A 16585-nucleotide genomic window follows, 5' to 3' on the forward strand; every position below is an offset into this window, starting at 1 on the left:
CCGCCGCGCTCCGATGTGTGGTATGAGCGTGCGTTTTCATTAAGTATAGATCGCCACCAGTTCCTACCGTAATAACTGAGGTGTGCACGCCCCACCCCGCGCTCAGACTCAATTATTAAAGCAAATTCTGTAGTATGCGAGCCGGTATAAAAGCGGCGAATGGCCACCAGTTAGACATCAGTCACTTGACTACAACACAACATTCAACATGGTCTCCAAGGTATGCAAGAAGCATTATTTAATATTCGGGTAATCAATCTGGACTTTAAATTGCAGTTCGCCGTCGCTCTCTGCGCCCTCGTGGCCGTCGCTGCCGTTGCCGAGGCTGGATATGTCGCCCACGCTCCCGCTGACTACCACGTAAGCACTATTTTAATATTTTGAAGCAGTCAACATTACTAAAATCTGATCTCCAGCACGTTCCCAACTACTCCTTCGAGTACGGAGTTGCTGATGCCCACACCGGCGACAAGAAGAGCCAGTCCGAGACCCGTCACGGAGACGTGGTCAAGGGACACTACAGCCTGGTCGAGGCTGACGGCACCACCCGCACCGTCCACTACACCGCTGATGCCCACAACGGTTTCAACGCTGAAGTGACCAAGTCCGGACACGCCATCCACGCCGCCCCCGCCTACCACGCCGCCCCCGTCCACCACGCTGCCCCCATCATCGCCGCCCCCATTGCTCACGGATACGCCCACGCTGCCCCCGTGGTCGCCCACCCCCACGGTGCTCCCCTGGCCTTCGCCACCCCTCTGGGATACGGACACGGATTCGCCAAGATCAACCGTGGATACTAAATTTTGCAGACTGCTTCCTAGCGATAATGTGATCGATCTCCAAGTCATGTCGTTTTACATATTTGAAATTTCATTTCCTACATCATTGTCTTTTCATCTGTAAATAAAAATGACCATACATATATAAAAGAACATTAATTATTTTATTACATATATTATCAGATATCTTATTAATAATTCCTTAATCATGACTAGATGAATATAATTCCAATAGTATGTTAATTGAACGTTTTCGACAAATTTAACAGGAAACGTAAATTTTCTTCTTCTCTAATTTCGCGCGGTGCACCTTGGGATGGAGTAAATTTACCTGTTGATAGGACAAATATACTAACATTTTAATAAGTCTGTGGCACATTGAATTTACCTTTACAATCTGAACGGTGACTTGCTCGAACTCGTGTGCAAAAGAGGCGACAAACGCGGAGAGCAACAACAGCACCGCGGCCTCCGCAAAGAGATTAACCACCTTTAGCACGTTCAGAGACTCGTCGCTGATGCTTTTCCTATCCATATAGACTTCATTTGCCACCACAATGACTAATATCATCCAGACTGTGAGCACAAACAAGCAGCACCAGCGCAGGAAGTTTCGGAAACGAGACACTTTCCGGCCCGTCAGCTCGCCCATGGTGTACGAGAGGCCCACCTTGTTAACAAGAGAAGTTAATCTAATTTTTTTATTTGATTGTTTCTTCATTTTGATGTAAGCGGAGCAAGAGAAATATATGCTGCTCACTTGAATGAAGTTCAAGCGTAAGTCCCAATTCCGATTAGAAACAACGAAATGGAGAAGGAAATCCTGTTGAATTGAGCAATGTTAGATTTTGTATACCTGAGCCGTGAGGTAAAACGTGGTTCCTACGCCTCCTAGGATGACAAAAGTATCGTGAACAGCCGGGTGGTCAATTCCTCCGTGTGCCCCACATACAGAGCAGATGATACCGGCGATCGCCATCCACGTCGAGAGGCAGCTCACTGATTTTGGGTCAAAGGTCATCCAGCCTTGCAGTCGCAAATCAGGGTACATGTCGAATGCCTCACTCAAGTAGGATTGACGCATTTTTATTACAAGAATCACTGAAATAATGTTTAATTAATATCACTATTAAATAATTAAAAAATAACTAACTAAGCGTCGACGAAACCGTCAAGAAGAGCGTCGATAAAAACAAATTCGGGATGAATTTATCGGCTGGCGTCGACGGCACATGGCTCTCCCAATAGCTGCAAAAGAGTCAATTGTTCATAATTGCCCTAATTACCAACGAACTGTCACCAGAGGAGGCACGAAATGGGATAAATAGTGGCTGTCATCACCGTAACCTTTGACGCTTTGAACAGTTCCATTGCTGTGCAATTTAAAACTGCGACTGAAAACTGCTCAGGCGGCGATGACTCTTAAGAGCGAGAAACAAAATAAGGATGTGGTTTCCTCTCGCGGCGGCAGTCTCACTCAAAATAAAGAGGAGAGACGCCGACGCCGTTATCATCTCAACTAGTCTGTGTACATACAAATATACACACAACACAATGTCGCAACGCAATTATTACTAATTCTTTCAAGGACGACTGACAAATAAAAATTATTTCTGCTTCTCTCTTCGTTGTTATCAGTTGCCTGCTATAAATTGAACATCTACACTAGCTGAATAGCAGCTTCTAAGATTATCTTTGTTTTCACAGCAAATACATCAATAATGTTTCAATTTCAACTGCTACTACGATGACAATTAATTAGCAGCGCTAACTAAGACAGGGAGTGTTTCTCAACACGCGCCGCCTTTTACCGGAATATTAAATCAAGCATGCGAGAAATATGTAGAAACGTGCGGCATTGTTAATCTCGCACAAGAAGTAGGAATGCAATCTGACTAGAAAAGTGTGCCGGCAGCATGCACGTTGGATAACACCGATATAGGTGCACTTGAATTGCAAACACACACATTCGGAAGTGTTCCGCCGCCGTAACAGCCCCACCCGCCGACGGTCAGTAGCATATGTACCTGACTTACTATATAAGTAGCGAATGGCCAGCAGGAAAATATCAGTCACTCAGCTGAACTAGAACAACAATCATCAACATGGTCTCCATCAAGGTATTTAAATACCTGTTTTTTTACAAAATGATCAATTTTAAAAATGTTTTTTTCTAAATATAGCTTATTGTCGCCCTGTGCGCTTTCGCCGCCGTCACCCAGGCTGGATATGTTGCCCACGCCCCCGCTGACTACCACGTAAGTTCAAGCACCTAAATTCAAATACTTTTTATTTTATTATAATTCGATATTTAATCCACAGTCTGTGCCCAATTACTCGTTCGAGTACGGCGTTGCCGATGCGCACACCGGCGACAAGAAGAGCCAGTCCGAGACCCGTCACGGAGACGTCGTCAAGGGACACTACAGCCTGGTCGAGGCTGACGGCACCACCCGCACCGTCCACTACACCGCTGATGCCCACAACGGTTTCAACGCCCATGTGACCAAGTCCGGACACGCCGTCCACGCCGCCGCCCCCGCCTACCACGCCGCCCCTGTCCACCACGCTGCCCCCATCATCGCCGCCCCCATTGCTCACGGATACGCTCACGCCGCCCCCGTCGTCGCCCACCCCCACGGTGCTCCCCTGGCCTTCGCCACCCCTCTGGGATACGGACACGGATTCGCCAAGATCAACCGTGGATACTAAATTTCCAAAACCATTCCTCGTGTTTTGCGAACGATCTCCAGTCAATGTCATTCATTTGTAAATAAAAATCACCAATACCAGAAATATTCAGTTTTTCCTTAACCCATCGATCGTCATCACCTGATCCCTGAATACCATTTGTCGGGTTTATTTGAGAAGTCTTTTCTTAACCTACTAGGTTCTCTCACGTGATCCTTTTTACAATAATATTGACTTCATTACTTGCTTCTGTAAGCACATTCATAAGTCAAAACTTACCCTCATCAGAGGAGCATCTGCAATCTCCTCTTTCATAGCTGCCTCTACTTTTTCACAATCTCAGCTTAAATTGATCTTCTGTTAAATCTAAACTTAATGCGCGATCATTCCCATAGGCTCCTCTTCAGTTTCCGCACACTGAAACATCCTTGTCTTGCATTTTAGTGATTAAATGATTTGTTTCTATTCTACACAAAAATATCGAAAAATATTAACTTTACCCTATTTGATAGAAAGGTTTTCATTGAGCTATTGTCAACATAGTTTGTGGAAAATCCAACAAATGTATTTTTCGCATTACAGAAAGAGCAAACAACTGAGAAAAGCTTCTACGCACAGAGGAAAATAAATTGGACTCGAATTAGTTTTCAGCTACATATAATATAAGAAATATCATTGTAAAAACGGTAAAAACTATTCTCCGCTGTAAAAGGAAGAAAACATCCGCTATGACATTCCTGTATTCTTTCTGACACTAACAACCCTAACAACTGAGTTTAAAATGCGTCATGTGTCATGTACATTAAAATAAATATGCAATTAATTTTCTAACTTTGTTCAAAAATACCTTTTTGACAGGGAATTTACCTTCATTAATTGTTACCATTAGCTTGTTTCATTAAAAATATTTTGAAAATGGTTTTATATATGAAAACGCCTGCGACATCATTTCATTCCTCTATATCGAAAAGGCATCACTGAATTTTCACCTTTTTAAGTTTTTAATTTGACATATCGTTTTCAATTATACGTGTTTGCGCGGACCAGATAACTGTTTGTAACATGAAATAAAGAGGAATCTGTTTAAAAATTACGCGTAATGTATTCAGAAGCGCAAAGAAACATTATATTTAAGACAAATGAAAGGTCCAATTTATAAATTATATTTTATGTACAAGAAAGTTATCTCGCGTGCGTCATTTATTATGAGGCATAAAATTGTTATGAAATTTATATAAATCACTGTGCATGTTCCTATAAAAGTATTAAATAAAAAAACATATATATTTGCCATTTCCAGTACATTTGCTCGCATTTTTGCAATTCCTTAATTGTTTGAATTGTTATATATATATTATGTTCTTTAAATTCTTTATTTATTTTATTGCTCTTTATTAGCTTATTTTGTCTCTCGCGCTGCCGTGCCCGGCTTTATGTTGCTGCGAGAATGAACGGCCACAGGAGCACCGGCCCATTACTCCACTAGAAGTTTACTGGACGTGTACTTTCAACACAAACATTTTCTTTTCTAAAAAAATCAAAGGATTGTTTTCCAGATAATTTAGCAAGCCGTTACTGCACAAGATTTATAAATATAGCACGACATCTAAGAAGAAAAAAGTAATTCTTCAGATAAAAATAGGAACATTTTCCCAAATTGTAACCTATTTAAATTTCACAGTACATTAAGTCTGTCTGGGGAGATTTAAAAATAAAGAAACGTGTAGCACCTTTTAGCAGAATATTAAATCAAGCATGCAAGAAATATGTAGAAACACGCAGCATTGTTAATCTCGCACAAGAGAGGCTGGAATGCATGCGGGTACAGGCGGTAAGTGTGCTTGGATTGCAAAGACATTCGGAAGTGTTCCGCCGCCGCAGCAGCCCCACCCTGCAGCGTTCACTGGAATACGTAACTGACTTACTATAAAAGTGGCTGATCGCCAGCAGGAAAATATCAGTCACTCAACAGGACTAGTACAACAATCATGGTCTCCGTCAAGGTACTTTAATACCTGATTTTTCTAAAAAAATATCATTTTTAAACATTGTTTTTTCCTTAATAGCTCATTGTCGCCCTGTGCGCTTTCGCCGCCGTCGCCCAGGCTGGATACGTTGCCCACGCCCCCGCTGACTACCACGTATGTTCAAGCACCCAAAACCAAAGTCCTAATATTTACTATAATTCGATATTTAATCCACAGTCTGTGCCCAACTACTCGTTCGAGTACGGCGTTGCCGATGCGCACACCGGCGACAAGAAGAGCCAGTCCGAGACCCGTCACGGAGACGTCGTCAAGGGACACTACAGCCTGGTCGAGGCTGACGGCACCACCCGCACCGTCCACTACACCGCTGATGCCCACAACGGTTTCAACGCCCATGTGACCAAGTCCGGACACGCCGTCCACGCCGCCGCCCCCGCTTACCACGCCGCTGCTCCCGCGTACCACGCCGCCCCCATTGCTCACGGATACGCTCACGCCGCCCCCGTCGTCGCTCACCCCCACGGTGCTCCTCTGGCCTTCGCCACCCCTCTGGGATACGGACACGGATTCGCCAAGATCAACCGTGGATACTAAATTTCCAAAACCAATCCCTCGTGTTTTGCGATCGATCTCCAGTCAATGTCATTCATTTGTAAATAAAAATCACCATACAAGAAAAATTCCATTTTTATTTTGAAATTGTTAACCATTTTTTTATTCTTGCATTATCCAATGCTCTACTCAGCTTAAGAACTTAAAATACATACCAGTCTTCTGAAGAATCTCTATTTAATATAATTTTATAGTTAAGAATCCCTGAGTAATAAATAATTAAGAATCGTGAATGCTAAATTTTATTATTTTATTAGATTGAAAGATCTAAATAGAAATTCCGTAAATTTCCCACGAAGCGTACACATGTCGTAGAAATTTCTTTATATTTTCGTCTTTTCCTGCGATCAGCAGTGTTTTTACATTAAACTATTTTTTTAAAAAAAGGCCGCAAGTCGTTTGTGAAGAAAATAACTAATACGACATCACAATGTATATATTTATAACTAAAAACTATGATAAATCTATGAAGATGTGTCTCCATTTATCAATTTCTTGACGAAAATAAAGAAGGAAAATGCAAAAAAAAGAGTGATATGTTTAAGAAGGTTCTCTCCTCGATAACTGTCAAAATACTTGCATGTGTATGAAAAAATAAGGTAAAATGCAAGAGCATCAAAGATAGGGCAACACTTCTGCGGTAAAAAAGAATAACAGCTCAAATTCCAGGAGAGGAAGTCCTGCTCTAAGCGCGCAAGGCATAAAAATAATCTCGATCAAAACTTGCAATTAGAACTATTATTTGCATCTTGCAGAGGGATGGAAAATCACTGCCATCGAAGTTCTAGAGCGTCTGACATTTCAATCGGGGGTGTGCATTGCCAGTGAAAGTGATACGATAAATTAAAAATATTTTCACAATTCAAATCTCGCAAATTTTATTTGACAAATAATAAATTTACTCTATTAATAATAACGTTTCAATAGCCGTCAAATGTAAGCTTTTCTGATTTTAATAGATTCATGAATTTGGCATTCTTCTTAATGTAGTATTATAAATAGTTTGTGTGGTGAAAGCGCTATATTAAATTATTTTTTCCTTATCAAAAGGCGAAACTATTTTTATTTCATCTGCTTTTTTAAATTTAACTCCTTTCTTTAGGATTTATAGGGATATAAATGCAGCTAGAAAATTATGGGCGATGCTTTCAGCTCTTTTAGCAAATAAATAATAAACGCATGAAAGATAAAAAAATCAAATTTGGGAGATTGACCACATGCTTGAAGTTTAAAAATAACATTGGACGGTGTGAAAATGCCAGTTCATCCTGGTGGCTGGAAATTGCGTATGGCTCAACAGCCAAGCTCAAAATTTGAGTTTGTTGAGCGATGCGCAATTCCACCGCCACAAAAGAAAAATTAGTTGAATAAAATATATTTAAAACTCAAACAGCACATTTTCATAAACATTGTTTATAATTTTTTGTTATCTATATCTCAGCGGGCGTAAGTGCTAGGAAAAAAGGGTGCAGTTAAAAATTTTGGTGGCTATCCATTTTTTTTTTTTATAAATCCTACGCTTAACTTTTCTTCCGCAAATAAAAATGTCCTGAGATAGCCAAAATCAAGCTTGTTTATTCATAACAATAAAACCCTGACTCAATTTAACCATTGCTGCAGGCTATACATTTTCCAAAAAAGTACCTCATCTTAAAGAAATATAAATATTTAAGGTGTAACAAAAATTTACACATAAATCTTTCTTCTTGCCGAGCCTATTAGAAACTTGTTTCAATGTTAATCTCGCACAAGAGAAGGTGGAATGCAATCGGACCAAAGTGTGCCGATCTTGCAAAGACATTCGGAAGTGTTCCGCCACCGCACCAGCCCCACCCTGCGTTCACTGGAATACGTAACTGACTTACTATAAAAGTGGCTGATCGCCAGCAGGAAAATATCAGTCACTCAACAGGACTAGTACAACAATCATGGTCTCCGTCAAGGTACTTTAATACCTGATTTTTTTTAAACAAAAGTTCATTTTTAAACATTGTTTTTTCCTTAATAGCTCATTGTCGCCCTGTGCGCTTTTGCCGCCGTCGCCCAGGCTGGATACGTTGCCCACGCCCCCGCTGACTACCACGTAAGTTCAAGAACTTAAATCCAAATATTTTTTATTTAAATTTTTATAATTCGATATTTAATCCACAGTCTGTGCCCAACTACTCGTTCGAGTACGGCGTTGCCGATGCCCACACCGGCGACAAGAAGAGCCAGTCCGAGACCCGTCACGGAGACGTCGTCAAGGGACACTACAGCCTGGTCGAGGCTGACGGCACCACCCGCACCGTCCACTACACCGCTGATGCCCACAACGGTTTCAACGCCCATGTGACCAAGTCCGGACACGCCGTCCACGCCGCCGCCCCCGCCTACCACGCCGCTGCTCCCGCGTACCACGCCGCCCCCATTGCTCACGGATACGCTCACGCCGCCCCCGTCGTCGCTCACCCCCATGGTGCTCCTCTGGCCTTCGCCACCCCTCTGGGATACGGACACGGATTCGCCAAGATCAACCGTGGATACTAAATTTCCAAAACCAATCCCTCGTGTTTTGTGAACGATCTCCAGTCTATGTCATTCATTTGTAAATAAAAATCACCAAAATACCAGATAAATTCCATTTTTCTTTTGAATTGTTAACCGATTTGTTTGTTTTTGCATTATCCGGTGGTTTTTATTGTGACTGCTTGGGCCTTGGTGTGTGTGAAAGAAATCCACCTGAACCTAGCGCCAGCTCTTACTTTATCATTAATATAGCACGACACCATTTGAGCGAGCACGGTGTGCGTAACGTCCAGCTCAAACATTTGAGGTAAAGAAATATTAAAAAAAAACTACTTGCTGAGGGGAATTGGTTTGCGCGTTAACCTGGCATTCATTAATTTACACGTAATTTGAAATTTTATATATCTATTGCAGTAATCACTTCCACTCTGCGTGTATCGCGGGAATTCAGTCGTAAAACTGTGTGCGCGTCACCAGTTTGATTTATTTGAATCCTTAAGGTGTGGGAAAATTTGTTGTAAAATTATTCTTGGGTTATATAATATTTTGATAGATAAATTATTTATTATCTACGCAAAATCAAATTATAATTTGTTAAATATAATTAATCCATCATAAAATACTTTTAATATTGATATTATTTATGTTATATTTTTATGTTACTTATATTTGTAATCTTTGTAACAATTCAACTCTCACATATGAATGCATCAGAAAAATTTAATGTTAAATTCATTACTGCTCAAACAACCCCCAACTATATATAGACTTATTCAGAAATAAAAAGACTAATTAGTCTTTTAAAGAATATCAAACCTATCTTAGTTTAATTTATTTTTATAAACAGAAACCAATGAATAATACAAATAGAAAATAATAATGTTATATAATAATTAAAATTGTGAATGAATAGGTAAAATAAAGTAAAATTGAGGACTTCATTGGTTTTCTGTTATATTAATAAATTAAGTATGGTAAAAGTCTTTTTATGAAATATAAATATTCCGTAAATTTCCTATGAAACGCTCCCTTATCGTAGTAAAATTGCTCTTTATTTTCATATTTTGCTGTGACCAGTGTTTTTACACTTTGACTATTAAAAAAAATGTCACTAAAGTCGTTTACAAAGAAAATAACCATTATGACATCACCGACATCAGAATATGTACGTCGTGAAATAAAAACTATAATAAATCTATGAAGATGTCTTATTTTTTGCAAATTCTTGACCAAAATCGGAAAAAGAATGCCAAAAACTACAAGTGAATATATGTTTTAAGTAGTGAAAACAGCCATTCAAATTGCTTTCATACGACAAAATAAGGTAAAATGCAAGCATTAAAGAGAGCTACACTTCTATAGTAATTAAGAAATTAACAAGTTCAAGTCTCTGTCCAGGAGAGGAAGTTCAGTCCAAAGCAAGCATAAAAAAATGTCAATCAAAACTTCCAAGTAGTCGAGAGATGGGAACTTTGTATCAAAGTTCTTACTAGCGTCTGGCACTTCAATCTGGGGTGTATGTTGTAAGAGAAAGCGATACGTAAATTTTAAATATTTTCCCAATTGAAATGTGAGGACTTTCAAATTTTTACTCGACAAAAAACAATTAATTTATAGTTACAACATTTTAATATCAGTTAATGCAAGCATTTCTGATTTTAATAGATTAAAGTATTCTGCATTTCCGTTAATGTAGTATTATAAATAGTATCTATATGTATGTGCTACATTCTATTAGTTTTAAGATTAGCCGCTTGCCGCATACCTTTACTCTTTTACTTAAACACCTCATCTTACAATTAATATAATATAAATATTTTCGGTATAACAAAGATATGTACATACATCGCACCTATTAGAAACCTCTTTGATTGTTAATCCCGCACAAGAGAAGGTGGAATGCAATCGGACCAGAAGTGTGCCGCCAGTATCTTGCAAACACACATTCGGAAGTGTTCCGCCACCGCACCAGCCCCACCCTGCACGTTCACTGGAATACGTAACTGACTTACTATAAAAGTGGCTGATCGCCAGCAGGAAAATATCAGTCACTCAACAGGACTAGTACAACAATCATGGTCTCCGTCAAGGTACTTTAATACCTGATTTTTTTTTAAACAAAAGTTCATTTTTAAACATTGTTTTTTCCTTAATAGCTCATTGTCGCCCTGTGCGCTTTTGCCGCCGTCGCCCAGGCTGGATACGTTGCCCACGCCCCCGCTGACTACCACGTAAGTTCATGAACTTAAATCCAAATATTTTTTATTTAAATTTTTATAATTCGATATTTAATCCACAGTCTGTGCCCAACTACTCTTTCGAGTACGGCGTTGCCGATGCCCACACCGGCGACAAGAAGAGCCAGTCCGAGACCCGTCACGGAGACGTCGTCAAGGGACACTACAGTCTGGTGGAGCCCGACGGCACCACCCGCACCGTCCACTACACCGCTGATGCCCACAACGGTTTCAACGCCCACGTGACCAAGTCCGGACACGCCGTCCACGCCGCCGCCCCCGCTTACCACGCCGCTGCTCCCGCGTACCACGCCGCCCCCATTGCTCACGGATACGCTCACGCCGCCCCCGTCGTCGCTCACCCCCACGGTGCTCCTCTGGCCTTCGCCACCCCTCTGGGATACGGACACGGATTCGCCAAGATCAACCGTGGATACTAAATTTCCAAAACCAATCCCTCGTGTTTTGCGATCGATCTCCAGTCAATGTCATTCATTTGTAAATAAAAATCACCAATATCACTGAAATTTTTAATTTCTTTTTTGAAACAATTGACCACTTTTGTTTTTTCTTGCATTATCATATAAATGTTCATAAGATCAGTCTAAAGAATTGCCAACCCATCTTAAATTAATTAATGTTTTCAACTTTTGCTGCGAACAGTGTTTTTATATCAAATAATTTTTTCTAAGTGTCCGCAGGTCGATTGCGAAGAAAATAATTATTATGACATCGCATGATGTACGTAGAGAATTAAAAACTATAATAAATTCATGAAGATGACTCAGTTTCTCTATTTCTTGACTAAAATACAGTAGAAAGAAAGCAAAAAACTTCTAGTGGTATTTTTTAAGAAGTTCTATTCCTCGAAAACAGTTAAAATGCTTCCATATACGATACAATAAGGTCAAATGCAAGCATCAAAGAGGGCAACTCTTCTGATAAATAACAAATTAACATATTCAGGTATCTCTGTTCAGTCTTAAGTTTAGTTTATTCTAACAAATATTATGGTTTATGATGAATTTCTCGATTTCAGGGCGGTTATATGTAACAAAACACGCAAAACGTTTCGCTCAAAACCAATTATATGTATACACTGTTGTTTATTTTTGTACTGCTATTGCTTTTTTTGTAATATGACTAAGTTTGTAAATACAACTTTGAGAAGCTTTAATTAATTATACCTTTATTGTCTTTTGGGTTAATTTCTGTAATATTGTAAAATAAAAATAAATACAAATAGATTGCGCAGGCATACAAATAATCTCAATCAAAACTTTGCAGAACATACACCTTGAGGAGAGATGGAAACTTATGGTATTAAAATTCTTTATAGCGTCTGAAACTTCAATCGGGGTTGGGAGATATTAGCGATACGATAAATTTAAAATGTTTTCCCATTTCTAATTGAAATGTGAGCATATTTAAATTTTTATCTGACAAATAATTAATTTAACTTAATAGCAAAAAAGTTTCAGTAACAGCTTTTCTGATTTTAATTTATTAAAGTGTCCGGAATTCCTGTTAGTAGTATTAGAAATAGTTTAGGTAGGGAAAACAGTACATTCAATTAGTTTTTTCTTCTTAAGAGTCAAAACTATTTTAGTTTCACCTGCCTTTTTTTAATTTTTACTCATAAATAACATAAATAACACATATTTTGGGATTTAGAATTAAATAAGTGCTGTTTAGAAATTATATAGATGATGCTTTTAGCTCCTTTTGCAGAGAAATTAAAAGGCGCGAAATAATTTATTACAAATAAACCGTGTTTGCAGTTTTCTGCTAGCATTTGTTTGCCCATTCTTACCGTGTCTTAATTTTATGTATTTTAATTTTGTAACTATGACAGTAGGAATAAACAAATAAAAAATTGCATGGTTGCCCATAAGCCTAAAGTTTTAAAAAATTGGACGGTGTTATATAATAGCATTAGTCCGTTTTAAATGAAAATTAGTTAAATACTAATAATTAAAACTCAAATAGCACATTTTCAACAAAATGCGCTGTATTTTTTGTATCTATGATATTCCAGCGGGCGTTAAATATCCAACTTTATTCATAAAATTGGCAATAATTTTCTGAGAAATCCTTTGCACAACCTTTCTTCTGCAAATCAGAAAGTGTCCCAAGTTAGCCAAAATCTAGCTTATTTGCAATACAACGATACATAAATCAATTTAAGCCGTTTGCCGCATGCCTTTACTCTTTTACTTAAACACATCATCTTAGAACTAATGTAATATAAATATTTAGATACAACAAAAATTTACACATAAATCTTTCTTCTTGCCGAGCCTATTAGAAACTTGTTTCATTGTTAATCCCGCACAAGAGAAGGTGGAATGCAATCGGACCAGAAGTGTGCCGCCAGTATCTTGCAAACACACATTCGGAAGTGTTCCGCCACCGCACCAGCCCCACCCTGCGTTCACTGGAATACGTAACTGACTTACTATAAAAGTGGCTGATCGCCAGCAGGAAAATATCAGTCATTCAACAGGACTAGTACAACAATCATGGTCTCCGTCAAGGTACTTTAATACCTGATTTTTTTAAACAAAAGTTCATTTTTAAACATTGTTTTTTCCTTAATAGCTCATTGTCGCCCTGTGCGCTTTCGCCGCCGTCGCCCAGGCTGGATATGTTGCCCATGCCCCCGCTGACTACCACGTAAGTTCAAGCAACCGAAACCAAATTCCTTATATTTTTAAATTTAATCAACAGCACGTTCCCAACTACTCTTTCGAGTACGGAGTTGCCGATGCCCACACCGGCGACAAGAAGAGCCAGTCCGAAACCCGTCACGGAGATGTGGTCAAGGGACACTACAGCCTGGTGGAGCCCGACGGCACCACCCGCACCGTCCACTACACCGCTGATGCCCACAACGGTTTCAACGCCCATGTGACCAAGTCCGGACACGCCGTCCACGCCGCCGCCCCCGCCTACCACGCCGCTGCTCCCGCGTACTACGCCGCCCCCATTGCTCACGGATACGCTCACGCCGCTCCCGTCGTCGCTCACCCCCACGGTGCTCCCCTGGCCTTCGCCACCCCTCTGGGATACGGACACGGATTCGCCAAGATCAACCGTGGATACTAAATTTCCAAAACCATCCCTCGTGTTTTACGATCGATCTCCAGTCATGGTTCTTTGTTATGACTCATTCCATCATTTGTAAATAAATATCACCATTACCTGAAATAATAAATTTTTCTTTAAAATAAGACATTTTGAAATTTTATTGTGTGATTGCAAAGTTTTCTAGTAAAGCTCCAAAAAATCTCATATTCTGGAGGTCTGTTTGCTTTTAAACATTTATTTATCATAAATGGCCACTACTTCATTGGAAGCACATCTGTAAACTCTTGTTTTATCATACCCTTTTTTACAATCTCAGTTCATTATAGTTACTCTGCTCTCTTCTGGCGCATCTTTTCCCCTTTCATTTGCTTTCAGTATGCTATAAAATTCAAAAAACCAACCACGCACAAAGCGTATAACTTGAGAGGAAACGCAAATGCCTGGAAGTCTTTAGAGAACATCGCAGTTTTTAAATAAGTATAAAAAAATTATAGAATTAAGAGTAAGATTCGATAGTTACTTAAATTTATCTCATTAAAGTTTTTAGCCAAATTTGAATCTTGGATAGTGACTTTCCCCATTGTACAAAACATATAAAATTCTGAAGGTCAACTGATAGGCGTACACTACTACATGTTTTAGTCCAGATGCATTACGGATATTTGCGTGCGGTTATGCTACAACAATACATGACGTCAATTTGTTGGACTGGTCGCGGGCGCATCGAATGCGACTTTTGGCCCCCTTTGTATGTGTAACAGTGCTTTTGTTTATGGAACAAACTTAATGTCGCCGAATCTGTGTATGAACGAGAACTCAAGTGTATTCAAACAAAAAGTTAGCCAGTTATTTTTTTACAGAATACTAAACTGATTGACTAATTAGTTATTTTTGAATGTGTGGGGCATAGTTTCTCTGCAGATGCGCAGTTAAGTTTCTTTTAAATTTGAGTTTAGTTTTGATTTGAGCTCAGAATATAGTTTTGATGTTATCTTGCTCTTGTTAGATTGTTGGCGCAAAATGCCTTAACAGAGCGATACAAGACAGAACATACAAGAATGTTCAGTTTATTCTTTTTTTTTATTAATTTTTTGTTTCCCCGCTCTTTTAAAAGTAAGCACGGAGTTAAAATCTGTTTATTCAACCGTGACTTTAGTAAAGCGGATGGTTAATTTAAGCTCTCTCATTTGAACAGGATAAAAGTCATGGACAAATGAATAAAAAAGGATTATTATTATTTACGATTTGCTTCCTATTTTTATTGTTTGATATGACAAAATAATAGTAACGCAGAGGTAACAATGAAGAAAAACGGGGAGATCACAGAGTCGGACATGTAACGCAGGCCGTTTAGTGGGCACGGCTGATCTTGGAGTATCCGTGTCCATAGCCGAGGGAAGCGGCGAAGGCCAGAGGAGAGCCATGGGCGTGAGACACCACGGGGGCACCGTATCCTCCGTAGTAGGAGGGGGCGGCGTACGAGGATGCAGCGTAGTAAGCGGGGGCGGCTTGGTAGGCGGGGGCGGCGTAGGAGTAGGCCTTGATGGGGGCGGCGTGGACGGCGTGTCCGGACTTGGTCACGTGGGCGTTGAAACCGTTGTGGGGGTCGGCGGTGTAGTGGACGGTGCGGGTGGTGCCGTCGGGCTCCACCAGGCTGTAGTGTCCCTTGACCACGTCTCCGTGGCGGGTCTCGGACTGGCTCTTCTTGTCGCCGGTGTGGGGATCGGCAACGCCGTACTCAAAGGAGTAGTTAGGAACGTGCTGAAATTTTGACACGTTTTGTTTAATTTTAAAATGTGAAATAATTTTCTCCTTACGTGATAGTCAACTGCATGTCCAAGGTATCCAGCTTCGGCGACAGAGGCGGCGGCAACGAATGCGCACAAGGCGGCGGCGATCTGAAATTTCAGATAGATTTCCACTTTAAGTTGGATGTATTTGAACCAAAAATCACTATATTCGGTTTTAAAAATCACTGTATAATCCAAAGAGTTGCACACGGACCTGAGCGGAGAAGACCATTTTTCTTGTTGGAAGGTGGCTGTGAATTGTGGTTTGTCTGACCGAGTGATGTCTTTATATACGCGGGGCGAAACGTATTGGCAATCGGACGGAGTCGAGTGGGTGTGGGCTGTGCGGCGCGCGTTTTTAGCACGGCTCTCCTGCGCACCATGTCAAGCGTGCTCGAGCGATTTGATACAGAGAAAAAATTGACGATCAATTAAAAGCCCCTCCACTCCGTCATTATTCTGCTCGATCGGCGGAAACAGACACGTATCGTTATTGTTTCCCGAAATGTTGAGAAAAAGGAGAAATTCGGCCGCGGCCCTTTTTGCCTCAGTCGAGGACGTGCGAGAGTGAATTGAGACTTTATCCGCCTGCCCAAACACAATGGACCGATTTCTTTGATTGGATAGATCGTTTCGTCGCTTTACTAGAGCTTCCTGAATACCAAGAAGAATGTGCTATCTGAAAACATAAGTTGGAAAAAGAAAGGTACATCCAAATTTGGAAAATTAAAATCAATGTAAGTGAAACCTGAGGTTAAAGCAAGCCAAAAGTTAAAAACATTTTGTATTGTTGACTAGCAATTTTTTTAATTTAGCAACAGTTTATCTCTAAATCAGGACCGAGGAACACTTAAATTTCAGATTTTGCCAATTTTGCCAAATCTCTC

At 40.1% G+C, this 16585-nt stretch overlaps 7 protein-coding genes across 7 annotated transcripts; 5 read left to right on the forward strand and 2 right to left on the reverse strand.

Moving 5' to 3' along the window:
- Positions 1 to 110: 110 nt before the first annotated feature.
- LOC135938406 (cuticle protein 18.6-like) lies at positions 111 to 3600 on the forward strand. The gene is made up of 6 exons (XM_065482026.1): positions 111 to 220; positions 277 to 360; positions 417 to 800; positions 2867 to 2902; positions 2966 to 3040; positions 3105 to 3600. Exons 1-6 carry the CDS (start codon positions 209 to 211, stop codon positions 3492 to 3494), a joined length of 981 nt encoding a protein of 326 aa, XP_065338098.1. The 5' UTR covers positions 111 to 208; the 3' UTR covers positions 3495 to 3600.
- Positions 926 to 2279, reverse strand: LOC135940197 (uncharacterized). Its single transcript, XM_065484995.1, has 5 exons — positions 2083 to 2279; positions 1936 to 2030; positions 1639 to 1883; positions 1171 to 1452; positions 926 to 1113 (listed from the first exon to the last, which is right to left on the reverse strand). The coding sequence occupies exons 1-5, from the start codon at positions 2151 to 2153 to the stop codon at positions 1045 to 1047; spliced, it is 762 nt and encodes a 253-aa protein (XP_065341067.1). The 5' UTR covers positions 2154 to 2279; the 3' UTR covers positions 926 to 1044.
- A 1793-nt stretch (positions 3601 to 5393) lies between the features above and the next one.
- LOC135940205 (cuticle protein 7-like) lies at positions 5394 to 6141 on the forward strand. The gene is made up of 3 exons (XM_065485004.1): positions 5394 to 5476; positions 5540 to 5614; positions 5678 to 6141. Exons 1-3 carry the CDS (start codon positions 5462 to 5464, stop codon positions 6053 to 6055), a joined length of 468 nt encoding a protein of 155 aa, XP_065341076.1. The 5' UTR covers positions 5394 to 5461; the 3' UTR covers positions 6056 to 6141.
- Positions 6142 to 7983: 1842 nt separating this feature from the next.
- On the forward strand, positions 7984 to 8691 carry LOC135940206 (cuticle protein 7-like). Its single transcript, XM_065485005.1, has 3 exons — positions 7984 to 8016; positions 8082 to 8156; positions 8225 to 8691. Exons 1-3 carry the CDS (start codon positions 8002 to 8004, stop codon positions 8600 to 8602), a joined length of 468 nt encoding a protein of 155 aa, XP_065341077.1. The 5' UTR covers positions 7984 to 8001; the 3' UTR covers positions 8603 to 8691.
- A 1936-nt stretch (positions 8692 to 10627) lies between these two features.
- Positions 10628 to 11601, forward strand: LOC135940204 (cuticle protein 7-like). The gene is made up of 3 exons (XM_065485003.1): positions 10628 to 10671; positions 10738 to 10812; positions 10881 to 11601. The coding sequence occupies exons 1-3, from the start codon at positions 10657 to 10659 to the stop codon at positions 11256 to 11258; spliced, it is 468 nt and encodes a 155-aa protein (XP_065341075.1). The 5' UTR covers positions 10628 to 10656; the 3' UTR covers positions 11259 to 11601.
- A 1713-nt stretch (positions 11602 to 13314) lies between these two features.
- LOC135940203 (cuticle protein 7-like) lies at positions 13315 to 14053 on the forward strand. The gene is made up of 3 exons (XM_065485002.1): positions 13315 to 13355; positions 13420 to 13494; positions 13549 to 14053. The coding sequence occupies exons 1-3, from the start codon at positions 13341 to 13343 to the stop codon at positions 13924 to 13926; spliced, it is 468 nt and encodes a 155-aa protein (XP_065341074.1). The 5' UTR covers positions 13315 to 13340; the 3' UTR covers positions 13927 to 14053.
- A 1083-nt stretch (positions 14054 to 15136) lies between these two features.
- Positions 15137 to 16074, reverse strand: LOC135940202 (cuticle protein 7-like). Its single transcript, XM_065485000.1, has 3 exons — positions 15913 to 16074; positions 15726 to 15806; positions 15137 to 15669 (listed from the first exon to the last, which is right to left on the reverse strand). Exons 1-3 carry the CDS (start codon positions 15928 to 15930, stop codon positions 15259 to 15261), a joined length of 510 nt encoding a protein of 169 aa, XP_065341072.1. The 5' UTR covers positions 15931 to 16074; the 3' UTR covers positions 15137 to 15258.
- Positions 16075 to 16585: the final 511 nt, after the last annotated feature.

The sequence above is a fragment of the Cloeon dipterum genome, chromosome 3 (genome assembly GCF_949628265.1).
Source record: "Cloeon dipterum chromosome 3, ieCloDipt1.1, whole genome shotgun sequence".
Lineage (NCBI taxonomy): Eukaryota > Metazoa > Arthropoda > Insecta > Ephemeroptera > Baetidae > Cloeon > Cloeon dipterum.

Coding starts and splice junctions, on each gene's coding strand:
- LOC135940206 (XM_065485005.1), top strand. Junction 8,157..8,224: donor ACGCCCCCGCTGACTACCAC/GTAAGTTCAAGA, acceptor TTTAATCCACAG/TCTGTGCCCAACTACTCGTT.
- LOC135940197 (XM_065484995.1), bottom strand. CDS start 2,153: ATGGAACTGTTCAAAGCGTCAAAGGTTACGGTGATGACAGCCACTATT. Junction 1,884..1,935: donor GACGGTTTCGTCGACGCTTA/GTTAGTTATTTT, acceptor ACATTATTTCAG/TGATTCTTGTAATAAAAATG. Junction 1,114..1,170: donor TCACCGTTCAGATTGTAAAG/GTAAATTCAATG, acceptor TCCTATCAACAG/GTAAATTTACTCCATCCCAA.
- LOC135938406 (XM_065482026.1), top strand. Junction 361..416: donor ACGCTCCCGCTGACTACCAC/GTAAGCACTATT, acceptor TCTGATCTCCAG/CACGTTCCCAACTACTCCTT. Junction 2,903..2,965: donor TCAACATGGTCTCCATCAAG/GTATTTAAATAC, acceptor TTCTAAATATAG/CTTATTGTCGCCCTGTGCGC.
- LOC135940203 (XM_065485002.1), top strand. Junction 13,495..13,548: donor ATGCCCCCGCTGACTACCAC/GTAAGTTCAAGC, acceptor TTTAATCAACAG/CACGTTCCCAACTACTCTTT.
- LOC135940202 (XM_065485000.1), bottom strand. Junction 15,670..15,725: donor GACATGCAGTTGACTATCAC/GTAAGGAGAAAA, acceptor TCAAAATTTCAG/CACGTTCCTAACTACTCCTT.
- LOC135940204 (XM_065485003.1), top strand. Junction 10,813..10,880: donor ACGCCCCCGCTGACTACCAC/GTAAGTTCATGA, acceptor TTTAATCCACAG/TCTGTGCCCAACTACTCTTT.
- LOC135940205 (XM_065485004.1), top strand. Junction 5,615..5,677: donor ACGCCCCCGCTGACTACCAC/GTATGTTCAAGC, acceptor TTTAATCCACAG/TCTGTGCCCAACTACTCGTT.